Here is a 14,559-nt window from a genome sequence, read left to right on the forward strand (position 1 = left end):
AAAAATAAAGTTACGCATTAATATAAAAATAATGTGTAACCCTAAAACATAAATAACTTAAAGCTAATGACAACAAGTCTTCAAACAAAAATGGACTACGAGCACTTTTCAACTAAAACGACAATCTGAAGTTTTGTGTATCCTTGTTGAGCCTACCTTATTAATCGCACAAAAATAAATAGGGTTCTATATAAAATATTCAAGTTTTGGAGTCTCGAAGCATGATTAATCTATATCTAAAGTATGTAAAAAAGTGTGAAAGAAAGGAAGAAAGAAAGAAAGAAAAGAAAAGAAAGAATTTTTTTTTAAAAAAAGGGAGACCTTTAACGCATGAAAATCATGCGTTAAAGGTGAGAGAAATTTGCCAAAAAATGGGACACATTTAACGCATGATTTTCATGCGTTAAAGGACTTAACAGCTCCGTCTGCGTTAAGTCCTTTAACGCATGAAAATCATGCGTTAAAGGTACTTTTGTACCCATTTTTTTTCCTGGGGTATTTTGGTTCATACCCTTTTTTTTGGGTTATTTTGGTTCCGGACCCTCACTACTCCAACCTCACTACACACTACATGCAACGACTCGCTAGGTCGTATGGGGCTTTGACCATTTTACCCTTACTAGTACCTTCCCAAGAATAGAAAGAAGTTTAATGCGAACTCGAAAAGTTAAAAGTCTAAAAACTGAAACTTGTGTTGGTTGTTGTTGTGCATTGTCTGGAACTTGTCTTCATTTCCGTTGGGGCTGACTTAGTAAATTAGACGTCCATTGGGAATTCTGATGCCACGAAAGAGTTCGTAGCGTGTTTTTATGAATATGTACATGTTTGGTTTGAGTCTGTAGGGCCCCGGATTAGTGTTGGGATTTTGGGTGGAAACCCCAGAGCTATTGGTCAATATGGACCGCTGCAGCGGTAATAGTATTACCCTTGTAGCGGGTCCGCCGTAGCGGGGAGGTGGTCGCCGCCGCGGAGTCGGTGAATTAAATGAAGTCCGCCATACCGGGACTATTTCAGCTATAGCGAGACCGCCGTAGCGAACGTCGACCGCTGCAGCAGTCAACGGGAGGTAGAGACAGTGTTTTATATTTCATACTTGGAACCGATTCCCCACATAACACAAAAAATAGTTCCCAAAAATACTAAGGCGATTCTAAGTCTAAAAGATAGTTGTTTAGAATTTGATTCTTGCTAGAATAGTGTGTAATATCAGTTCCACTTTTTATGTTAGAATAGCTTAGCATAGATTTTGCTTTCTTTTTTGGATTCTTCTATAAATACTTGGATTTCTTTAATAAATTTCCCACCATATTGGTGGTTTCATAAAAAAAAAGGCGATTTTTATAAGGCTAGGGCACCATTCTTCATCATTGTAAGTCTTCACCTTTAACTCTGTTCATTCCATAATCGTCTCAAGTCCCTACATCGTTTAAGGTTCTTTAATGGTGAATTGAAAGGCTAGAAACCTAGAACTTATGAAACCCTTGAACAATGTATGGGTATTGATTTTATTATTGTTTAATCATCTGGGAGTATAGATTATCACTTTTTAGATAGAACGCATGAATTGTTATAGTGATTGTGGAGATTTATTTTAGGATGAATTCATGCTTAATGATAGTTCACCCATTGAAAAGGGGTAGAAGTAGTGGGGTTTCCTTCCCCAAATTGTTATTCTGTTGAGTGGATAATTCAATACTCATTGAGCGTTATCATTTCTAGACTTTGAACGTTCCGAAACTTTGCGAAAGGGGAAAGCGGTTGCAAATGTCACGCCGCAAAATAAAAGGAGATGTGGCACGGCACTTGATGCCTGCCAACTTGCACCAAACGAACCGATTTAGTATAGTGATTACCCATATACCGCAATTCAATTAATTAACATCAATATTAAGTGAGTAAGCCGAAGTGAACAATATTAATCAACATGCTCGTTAACCAAGTCATAATATAAAAATTTTCTTTGCAAATCCAAATGGGATTCTATAACCTAAAAGTAATACAAGTTTATCTATGGAGCCTCTATGAAACTACGAATGAAATTATACAGTTGCGAGAATAGCTTGCACTATACAAAAATAAAAATATACAACAATGTGAATCCCAGCTCGCACATTGACCACCCTGCACCTGACCTCTTGCTCGACCTAACACCATTTACACAAATGATGTCTGAGTATTGGAATACTTAGATATGAGTCATAGCCACCATCTATGATGGGGCAGTAGTTATAAAGATATATGAGAAAATATTAAGTGCATGAGAGATGGATTATATACACATTTCAATTCATCAAAAATATATGATGTGAACACGATTTATAAATACATGGGAGATAAAAACAAGTACAAAATTTAATTTATCAAAGCACATAAGAAGCAACAGTCACGTAAACACGTGTAGGATCTTTCTAAAACTTCTCAATTTAACAAAAAAAATATCTATGTCATAAGCTAGGGTTTCATAATCCAACTTTTCAATTAATACAAATGATTTAAATCTTCTCAAATACTCATAAATTACTAGTTCGAGTAGTTGGAATTACCTTAGAATATTTGAATCTTGAAAATCCCTCTTTTGGAGTTTTGGTGTTCTAGAGGGGATTTCTTGAAATCTAACAATTTTGCAAGTTGAATGCTCTTAATATATGTGTTAACCACTTTAAATCAACACAAAGTATATGACAAACTTACCTTAGGTAGCATAGTAGGAGGCCTTGGCCGAGAGCCACTCGAAGAACCAAGAAAGTGTATGTGTGTTGCTCTGCTATGTCTATTTCTATTTTGATTTTAATAAATAAACAATAGGATATTTATGAGCCCAAACTTGGTAATTGCAAAGGAAATGGACCTGAATAATTTAGTCCATTTAGTCACCACTAAAGAGCATATATGCAGAGGCTAAAATTAGCTTTCAGTTGTGGATATTTGTTTCCACGTTCTTCTCCCTTCTTTCCTTTTTTATAACATAATTGAATATTCATATACCACCCATGTATCCCCGCCATGTTATATAAGTATTAACATGTCCGAAATATTTTTCTGAATTTGTCGTCGTCGTTGGTACAATAACAAATATTTCCTATATTTGTTAGCCCACTTAAAGTGTTAAAACTTAAATCGAAATTTTTCAAGTATGCAACAACCAATCAATGAGAACAACATGTTCGTATGAAATTATCGGGTATAATCACTATATGGTTAAGTCAATTGCATTGAGCAAAAACTTGTTAATAGTCAACTGAAAACAAAAATAACACGGCATGACCTAAGCCTATCGCTTTAGCCTTTGTCAAACCCTGCAAATGCTAAAGCAAAATAATTGCATTGTTCCAGTTCAATTTCGAGGTAGGTTACGATTTACTTGAGTTACACTTTGATTAGTTGATTGTATATGTGTAATGAAGTTGATAGGATAAAGTATGATTGGTTGTATAAATTCTGACTATGCGGGCTTGTGTCGTTCCTTCATATACCGAAACTTGAGATAGAATGGTTGTGTTTTGAAAAGGAAGCAGTCAATATATACTCTTTTTGTTGATTGAGATGGTTGCATAATCATGTTGTATTGAGTTAATTTATCTGAGTCTTGTTATGACTTGTGGCATGATGTCTTGTATTCATTGACATTGATATTATTGACTGATCATGTTCCATATTGACTATTGCACTGGAAATACATTGAGATTCATATTGTGACCAAATACAGAGATATAAATATATAAAGGCACATTTGACAGGGGGTGAGGATGTGGCCTAGTTATGGGCTAGTGATCCGAGATCAGTTCCGGAGCTAGTGGTACATGGGTCCCCTGCAAGTCTTGGCTATTTAGAGGAAAAAAATAACATTCAGCATGTGCGTACACAGTTGAGATACTTTCATTATTTTATTGCATTGCATCGGACTCATGTAATTCCGTTATTGGCTGATGATCGAACTTATATCAACTCGGTGATTGATTGATAGCTGCACTTATCTTATTCATGTGTTGGCTGATTTATGTTGATGACATTATTTCTGTTGTTGTGCCTATCTTATTGATTTTATGAAGTATGCGTGATACTAATCTTAGTCGGCATTGATATCTACCAATACCAGGTGTTTGTACTGATACTACCTTGCTGTACTTTTTATTTGAGTGCTGATTATGTTCCAGAGACATCTTCCAAACCTCATATCTAATGTGAGGCCAGTTCCCGATCAGATCCAAGGGTGAGCTCCTATCCATGCAATGCCGCCTGAAGATATTTCCTTATTTGGATGTCTACTTTCATTCCAGACATTTATGATTATTTTAGATAGTTATTTCATTCATTAGATAGTTTTATGTTCTAGAGTCCTTGTACGATGACTTTCAGATTTTGGGATGGTAATAATTAGGATTTCTGCAGTTTATTTGTTTATGGCATGATTAGACAGATTATGATTTAATTTGGCTATTGATTTGTGATTGTTTAAATGATTAAGTAATTGGGTAAAAGGGATGGTTCGCCCACTAGGGGAAAATAGTGCCGGTGCCGCTCACGGCTAATTGGATCGTGACACTATAGTATTTCCCACATTTCATACAATACAATATTTTTCTACTCACCACAAAATAAGAATGACTTCTATTTATAGGTGAAAAATTCATCCTTAGAATGAATTTGATGAAAAAGTGGAATAGTGGGATATTAAATTTGTAAGAATGTGGAGTAGTAAAGAGTTGAAGTTTATGAAAGTTACAAGAGAAATTATGGTCACATTCATCCACTAACTCAAATGAGTAATGCGATGGTGGTTATGAGTATTTCAAGGGGTAAACACAACCATACCCTGTACTTAGGGGTATCAAATAGGCGGGTTGGGCTGAAATTGACCCAATTAAAATGGGCTTAGGTAATAAATGGGTTGGGCTAACATTGGCCCAAAAGTTACTTGGGCTGAAATGGGCTAAAAATGGGTTGGGTAATGACCCGCCCAACTTGACCAGTTTTTTTGAATGATCTATTTTCTAGAAAAACATTTTTCGAGAAAAATATTTTTCTTGAAAATTATTTTCGCGGATTTTTTGTGAAAAATATTTTGAGGAAAACATTTTCCGTGGTAAATATTTTCAAGAAAAACACATTTTTCGTGAAAAATATTTCCCTTCATATTAAACATACCACAACCTTATAAGATACATGATACAAGAAAAGTGTATACATAAAAAAAAAAAAAAAGTAAATCTCAAGTAATAAATCCAAATTTAAGTAAATCTTAAAAATGAACTAGAATTGGACTAACATTGGGCTAAGTTGGAGATCACTTTAAAATGGGCTATGTTGGGTTGGGCTAAAATCATCCCAATATGAAATTATCTTGAACCCAACCCATAGAATTTTGGGCGGATTGGGCGGGCCATCACCTTTTGAGTCAAATTTGACCCCCCTACCTGTACTACACGTGAAATGGAAAAATGCAGCAAACTGTGTTACTTTAATAACATACAATTTAATATGAAAATGCTCTTTAACCCTACAGTATCTAATATCGTCAACTCGCGCCGAGCAAATCACAATTATACCTATATCAAAAATCACTCAATGCATGCACATGTGATTTTTTATTTCACATAAAATTTAAATATGTTTGAACAGATGTTTTGGCTCTTCTAAAATTATCATAAATCATATTTTTATTTCAGATAAAATTTAAATATGTTTGAACAGATGTTTTGGCTCTTCTAAAATTATCATAAATCATATCAAAATGTTCATATCCCATTCATACAATCATGTAAATTAGGTGTGTGCATCGTTTGAATAAACTAGATTCAAATTAAAACGTTCTTTACAGAAAGTTTCTTTCTCCAACGATGGTAAATTCCAATTCCTCTTCATCCGATGAAGGAAACCAAGCGCTAAAGGAGTGGAGGCTATGGTGATCTTGTGGTGCTTTGGCAAGCAACAATGAGGCTGTGGTGTCACTGTGGAGGAGGAAGAGGCGGAGCCAGATCTGGCCGGAGAGAGGCACCGAAAAGAGGGAAAGTTATTTGGCAGGAGAGAGGGAAATGTATTTGGCCAGAGAGAGAGGGGTGAGGGAGAAATAAGTCATAGAATCTAATGTATTTGGTATAGCTATGATAGGTAAATTGAAAATTCAATGAAGCTATGAAACATAATTAAATTAAATTAAATAGTACTAACTATGAATGCCTCTTAGAGTTAGCTATGCCAAGTAAATATTCCTTAAAATTAATTACAATTACTTTTACAAACATTTGGCCACACTAGCCAGTCCAGCCACCTTCATGAGGCCGTTAGCTGCAGCGGTGGGCAGAATAACTTCGGGTTCATTCTTTTTAGCCCAAACCCTTTATCTAGCAAGTCGTTGGGTCAACTTCACTGATCAAGCCCATTAAAAAAAAAAAAAAAAATCTAAATAACCCACTTGAATACCTCATGATATTCCAATTTATACTTTTTCAAATTATGTTCAGATCTAAGTATCATTGGGATTTGGATAAGAATGAGATAGCTGATTGAATTATCAAGAGACATTTATTTGAGTATCTTAATTCCCGTAGTAGCATACATGCTATGTTATTTTACAAGATATGTCTGCATATAAGTAGGTGCTCATTTTTAATAAAATGCCAGCATTATGTCCCACAGGAGCCATATAACTATAAATGTGTAAACTTTCAGCTCTTTCTTAGATAATTGATGGTCTCAATTAACTTGATAAGGAATTCTTATCCATAAAGTCTCTCCCCACTCTTCCAATTTATCCTTGTCATGTAGGGAGGATAACATTAAAAAAAAATGTAAACATCCGATTGAAAATCTGCTAATGGACCCAAAATCAGATAAGTTCCTGTTCTTTTTATTTTATTATTTAGACCTATATGCTGATGAAATATAACATCTTCTCATCTTTTAATGCCCTGTTATTATCAATTGTAATTGCATGTTCTTACTGACAGTGGTGAATTTAGGATTTTAATTTTGTTAAGCATATTTAAGTAAAAAATAATTGGTGTCTAAAATCACAGGATTGGATATTGTTTGGGCTTTTAAGAAAATATCCACAAAAAAAAAATCGAGATATATTTGACTAACTGGATTTGTAAGGTCACCTAGTCCTCATATGATATGATGATTGGGTTGCCAAATTTTTTATTTTACACCCTTTTTAACAAAAAATGTTTTTGGGGGTTAAAAAACAGTTAAACGTCAGCTAATTAATTATACTACAAACTAATCCTTCATATGATGATTTGACTTGGACCATTTGCACTTGTCTTGTAAACGTGTGTTAATTCATTCATATCAACAGCTGAAAACCTTAAGTGAGATTAGTTCGATGAAGTAGGTATACTTGTTTTTATTAGGAGGATTCTCAACAGCCATAGAACATGAACCGGTGGTTACATGAAACAAAAATATAAAGTCGACAAGTACTACTTAGGCCTCACCAATCAATTATTTCTAATTACGTACTTAATTACAGGTGTTGGTCCATTAATTAATTGTCTACAGTACTCTGGAGTTCTTGAATTAAGTTGGATTCACATTTGATCAGTTTTTTTTTTTTTTGTTACAATTTTTTTTTGAAGAGTTTTAGGAAAACTAATTGGAAAAAAATTCAAAAATGTTTTCAAGGCATGGGCACTGATTCATAGTTTCAACAAAGCAAATATTTTACCATTTCAATAGAAAAAAGTAAAGAGTTCACTTGTTATAAAGGAGTTATTGCACAAGAGTTAGAGAGCAGAAAATGCAAAAAAAAATGCTTTCCATGTTAATTAGAACATGAAGTCTATTTAATAGCAAGATGCAAATGCATTGCCGGTATAATGGTCGGCAAATGGCATACTCTGGGATTACATCAGCCCCTTCCACACTCGACAGTTCACATTGACACACCGTACGAATTCAAGATAAGATTTCAACTCTATGAATTCAACTTTTAAGATTTTAGCATTAAATTTATTGTATTCTTAAAATTACTGATTTAGAACTATTAAGTGTTTGTCACATTTTTAATATATTTATACACATAAGTTTATGTTCCTCATTGAAAGTACAATATTCAAATAAACCTAGCGGCACAATCTATACACCATCTGCCCCTGCTCCTTCCTTCCATCATTCAACTATTTTTATCCATGTTTACAAATGTGGATTGTATACCTTAAAAGTCTAGAACGTACCCATTAAAGTCTAGAACTTTAATGCGTAAATGTGTACAGATGAATAAATATTATCATGAAAAAGCTCCAGTATAGTATGCTCAAGTCAAGATGGTAAATTTTGTCTCTATCTACGTTTGGCCCCCTTAATTTTAGGTACTAGAACTACATTTTACTTGTATAGAAAACAACGGAAAACAATAGAAAAAGGGGAAGGAAAAAAAGGAAATAACCTAAACTCTTGGACATGATTTTTTAGTGGATTTTTAGATGAAAAACAAGCAGCTGTCGAGTTGAGAAGCACGCCATCTCAAAGGATCAATTCTGGTGAGCTGCCCACATGATATATGCTTCCAATGAAGTATGAACTCAATATAGTCACAAATTCTATAGCCACTATGTTGCCTCACTGTCACTTGCTTTTGCTTTGATCATCATAAGTTATACTCTAAACTACTCTATTATACCCACTACAGTAGTTCAAATATAGCAATGGAACAAATTAAATTTCACTCAGTGTTCACAAAGAATCAATAAATATTAATGTGTTTGCACATAATTTTATCACTTAATAATCATTAATTTTACAATATATATTTTTATTTTACTTTATTTTATTCACATAATAAGTTAACATAATATGATATAAATAATGGGGCAAACTTACAGATATAACTACCTTATATGAGACTCTTACTATACGTAGCTACCATTTGTCAAATTACAATTCGTAGCTAATGTATTTGACTTGGTCAAATACACTCATCTCATATGTATTTGGCTGGGTTCGAACCTGGGAAGGAAGGGGCAAAGCCACGCCCAATAACCACTTCATCCACTCCAACTTGATGATACATATGATGAAATACACTTAATACACTCAAAATATAAGGAGAAGAAGTTAGGAATATATAAGAAAAGTAATGTTATTGGCTGGGTTCGAACCTGGATTAAACCACTCCAACTTGATGTATTTTGATATAACTACGAATGGTAATTTATAAAATTCTTGTAGCTACTAAATATAAATAAATTGAAAGATAATTATTATCAATATTTATCTTTTAGAAAAAGTTACACCAATTAAAATTTCTGAATGGTCTGGTTTTGTAGTACGTTTTTGTTATAGCAACGTTGCCATCGTACGCCGTCACTGAAACCTACAACTATGGGCAGACAATCACGACACGTTGACAACTTACGGACTTTCCAATCTGTAAATTGTGCATCAGATAACTAGAGCATTGATTTTGCAATGTGTCTTAGTATTTGCTATTCCACAGTAATTATTTATACTCTCAATTTTCCATTTGTTTGTTTATAGCTTGGATGGCGATAGAAGAATCTACGAGATGACTCTTTCTTTCTTTCATTTACTGGTCTAAATTAAATTAATAATGCTTTTAAATGATGAATTTAATTCAATTTACTGATGATTTAGAGATTTTTTACAGAATTGACATAATCAATCTTGCGCCAACATGGATTTCTAATACATATTTAGCCTAGTCTGACGAGGTTTAACATGCTACTTAACTTCCTTTTCAAATTACCCCTCGATTCTAAATAGTTTGATATAATTTGACTTTTATGCAATTAAAAATATTTGATAATAATTGAAATTAATACGAGATCATTTTGAAGTTAATGTTGAATAATTAGTAGTCCCCACTACATGTGCAGATCTAAAGGAAAGCCTCAATCTTTCGCATTTATTCCCACTCTCTTTCACACATACAGTCATACACACACATTGTATTTGGACATTATCTCAAAACAAGGTATCAATGTATCCACATGCTTAGCTTAATTACCAATAATCACGAAACGTGCACATAACAAACATCTTTAAATAGTAACATTTTTTAGGCGACTTATGGCGTCAATTGCTCCCCCTATCTCCCCTTAAAAAATTTACTCCATCCATTACATTTTAAGTGTCGTTTTAGCAAACAAAAAAATTGTCCTCAAATAACTGTTGTTTTAAAAATTCAAGACAAAGTTAGTAATTATTTTCAATTGTACCCATAACATTAAAGAAATATGCACAATCGTTAAGAGAAAAAATTAGTCTATCTCTATTTAAATATGGGTAACATAATAAACTGTACCTTGTATCTGCTGTTTTTCTTAATGAGCGTAAAAAGATCTAAAACTACAGTTAAATTAGGACGGAGGGAGTAGTAAAAAGTTCTTACTGTATTTAATACTTTGATTATGTACGTGCCGAACCATTCAGAATGTTTATACCATTTCCATCATCTCTTGTATATTTCTGCCATTGTCTTTATACTTAAGTATTTAGTTCTATATTAAGCTATTCAAAGGAAGCCTTATCACTATGGATACGTACTAAAAAAAATATGTTTTTAGCGGCAATTAGTTAATGACAATAACTTAATTGCCGCTAATTATATTCTAGAATCAATTATTACCAGCAATACCAAACTTTAGCCCTAACAATAAATGTCGCTAAAGGCTTTAGCGACCTTGGATCTAATGACATTTAACCAATTACTGATAAATGTTTTTGTGGCAATAACTATTACCGCTAAAAGGAAAGTATATTGTCACTAAAAGCCTCTTTTAGTGTAGTGACGGAGTTTTAATAAAATTATTTACTTGCTTTATAGTTTGTCATATCATTTGTTTTTTTTTTTTTAAGACGAGGTCAATGGGGCATTTCATTTGTGTTACTTCATTTTTTATCAGATTGTGGTGTAACCCAAACAAATGATTGTAGAGAGTTTCTCCCTTTAGAACCCACGTTTAAAAGCACAATAATTAGATGTGGTGTAAACTTTAGACCTCATACCCAACTGCTTGTGACGTGTGATTTGTAACGCCTATTTCTGGTATGACAAATCTCACTGCACAAGTAAAGTTTATTGTTAAGAAGCTTGAAAATTAAGGGACGATAAGATTAAAAATTAGGTGTGATGGGTATTGGTTGGCTGAGAGCTACTACATCTATTCCCAGAAGGACCCAAAACAGAGAAATATTTCCCTAATACACTGAATTGCTTTGCAGCTCATGCATCACACCAAAGAGCAACCCCTAAGCATAGTATACTTAAAAAATGATTTTGAACAATGAATGACATTATGTCCTAATTAGTGATAGGACAGCGACCAAATTATGATTATCACAAAATAAAAAGATAAAATTAAAGGTATTGATACTGCGACAAAACATGAAATCTGTCACTAAATCATAGTACTAGAAAAGAAGAAACACATATAAGCAAGTTAAGAGCCCGTTTGAATTGGCTTATAAGTTGCTTATAAGCTGTTTTCAGTTTTTTTGAGTGTTTGTCTGACCAGCTTAAAGTCATTTTGTGCTTAAAATAAGCTCAAAAAAATAATTGGGCCCATTTGACTTAGCTTATCTAAAACAGTTTATAAGCTGAAAACAATTTATAAGCCAAAAAAAATAAGTTAGACTACCCTAACTTATTTTTTTAGCTTATAATCGGCAAACAGCTTAAAGGCATAAGCCCATCCAAACAGGCTCTAAGAGCCTGTTTGGATGGGCTTATACCTATAAGCTACAAACAGCTTATAAGCTAAAAAAAATAAGTTGGGGTAGTCTAACTTATTTTTTTTGGCTTATAAGCTGTTTTCAGCTTATAAGCTGCTTTAGATAAGGTAAGTCAAATGGGCCCAATTATTTTTTTGAGCTTATTTTAAGCACAAAATGACTTTAAGCTGGTCAGTCAAACACTCAAAAAAGCTGAAAACAGCTTATAAGCAACTTATAAACAACTTATAAGTCAATCCAAACGGGCTCTAAGTTGGTTCTTAGGTGAAAGAAACAAAGACAAGAAATTGTAATATACAGGTGGCATTCACATGGTATTGGCGATTACCCAACCCATCTTCCCTATCCATTTATATTTAATTTTATTGAAAAAGAAACAACTGAACGAGCTCCTCGCTATTTTCTCACTACCTGTTTTCTGCTACTAGTGATCACAAAAACACACAGAAAGAACCTGATCCACAGGCTTTTTTGGTTATATATAGACATACAGAATATCAAAGGCACACTTACGAAAAATTCAACTGAATTCACTATTTTCGATATGAATTAAATACAAATATGCAAATCAAAATTTACAAAAATACAATATGTTCGGCGACAGAAATTTTAAAGATCGAATCTATTAAATTTGTATTGTGAATCCGTTTTTGACCATACTATAAATGTTATGGAAACCCTCCTCTTACGTACTATCCCTTGTTTTTTCTTTTTGTGGGGTGACAATGTGTTATACACATCGCTTTCCACTCAAGAAATAACCAAAAAAAAAAAAAAAAATTAAAGAAGATATGGAAAATACTTCTATGTTTTTTATATATCCGTATCAGTAAATTTAAAAGATGCCCATCACTTCACTTTTCGTGAATGAAAAGCAACCATGAACACTAACCACTTAAAAGTAGTAAGAAACTTCAAATAAAGTAGATGAATCAACATTGGTGAAAACAACTTCTTCTCCCGAAAAGGATATATACACAATCTACATTAAAATTCTTCATGAATAGTACTAACAATTATAAATAGCAATAACAATGATTGTAAAAATAATAATAATGACAAAAGTGTCAAAAAAAAAAAAAAAAATAAAACTGATCTCTTCCGTTTAACTAGTAATGACAATCCACCAAAGTAGCTGCCGAGAAAACGAAATTAGTATCTAGGTGATGATCATCTTCAGGTGACGCTGGCAAGTTCAGATCAAGCGATAAAAATATTTTTGGCTTCTCCTTTATCGAATTTTCATCATCATGTGATGAATCTGAAATATTGCTCGTTTCATGAACCATAACTTTGGTATTTGTTGTTGTAATTGTAGGTGGTCTATGTCTTCTCATATGACCACCCAAAGCTTGACCTGATGAAAATTCTGCCCCACAAATTGAACACTCATGGATTTTACCTTTGTTGACTATTTCAGTAGAAATTGATGGCGTAATAATCCTATTAAATTTCTCTTCTTGTTGTTGATGAGTATGATGATGATCTTGTGATTGTGAAGTAGAATCAGCCGTTGATTTTTTCTCTTCGGTTTTGATTTTTTTGTGACTTGTTCTATGTCCACCAAGTGCTTGAAAAGATGGGAAAGTTCTGTTACAAGTTTTGCACTCGTAGACATAGAATCCAGCTTTTGATCCAGTGGTTGTTGTGGCCATCTCTGTAAATTTCCGGCTACTTATTTTGACCATCTTACGTTCATGAGTACTACTTTCCACTTGTAGTTTCTTGCATCGGTGGCCACTTTGTGCTAATAGAATTAAACAATTAGCCATATCTTCATCTTCCTCTGTAGTACTACTGCTAGTTGATATTTGAGTTGTAGAAGTAGCTGCTGAATACTGAATTGATGAAGAATAATTATAAACATCATCGCCGCCACTTGCACCGCCAGCCACGTCACCGGTTGATGACGTGGAAGCGACCATCGCTACCGCCATGAACTGACGTGGCCGCTTACTACGCTTCCCTTTGAACACTAACGTGCGATCAAGTGAGTCTTCTGAGAATTCCATTAAGACAAAAATTGAGAGAATTGTAGTGAAGGAAGTGAAAAAGAAGAGAAAAGTGATGTGAAGGAATAGAGAGGGTGGTGTGAGATATCAAAGTGCTTTTGTTAGTTGTGTATATATATTGTGTGTGTAGTGAATGGTATGAAATATGTTTGGACAGTCAAAATACCAACCTAGAGTTAACTAGTGGATGAAATTAATGAATGAGTTTTCAAGTCTATTGGCCAACCAATTTTGCCTAATTCCCCTACTAAGAAATAAAGTGTCTTTTAACAAAATAGTAGAATCCTCATTTGCACTGCACTCCCTTTTACTACAATTTCCTAGATTAGCATGACAAACAACTTTTATTTGGTGTCAACTAAATTTGAAATTGTGTCTAAAAATTTAATATTAGGGTAAAACGCTTTTTATATAAGGCGATATCATACACATGGATCGAATCCGATATCTCTAGTTAAAAATAGAAAAATACTTAACACTCCAACGCAACACTAGGTGGTTGCATGACAAGCAGCTAAAGTATCGTATTTCCTAACTTCTCTATATATCCTTGAAATCACTTTTCTTGAATTTACAGAAAAATAATTAAGTTTCAAACGATTTTCTGTGGTGTATATCAAGTAAGGTATAAATATGGTTATGACTATCAGAATAACATTAGCTGAATGTAATTTATTAGAGCTGAGATCTGCTCCTAGTGCCATGTATAGAGACAAATTGTCATCCTTTGCTAAATTATATTTATGAAGAAGGTGAAATGTATATATATTTATGAAGAAGGTGAAATGTATATACTTTAATTTGGACATAAGTTCAAGTGGTTACTACGCACTAAAAAGGTGAATGAACG

General features: G+C 33.5%; 1 protein-coding gene across 1 annotated transcript; it reads right to left on the minus strand.

Moving 5' to 3' along the window:
• Positions 1-12,610: 12,610 nt before the first annotated feature.
• Positions 12,611-13,817, minus strand: LOC132604580 (zinc finger protein ZAT5-like). The gene has a single exon (XM_060318147.1). It carries the CDS (start codon positions 13,707-13,709, stop codon positions 12,807-12,809), a length of 903 nt encoding a protein of 300 aa, XP_060174130.1. The 5' UTR covers positions 13,710-13,817; the 3' UTR covers positions 12,611-12,806.
• Positions 13,818-14,559: the final 742 nt, after the last annotated feature.

This window comes from Lycium barbarum, chromosome 1 (assembly GCF_019175385.1).
Source record: "Lycium barbarum isolate Lr01 chromosome 1, ASM1917538v2, whole genome shotgun sequence".
NCBI lineage: Eukaryota > Viridiplantae > Streptophyta > Magnoliopsida > Solanales > Solanaceae > Lycium > Lycium barbarum.

What these genes read in the sequence shown, in the direction of transcription:
- LOC132604580 (XM_060318147.1), bottom strand. Translation starts at nt 13,709, where the DNA reads ATGGAATTCTCAGAAGACTCACTTGATCGCACGTTAGTGTTCAAAGGG.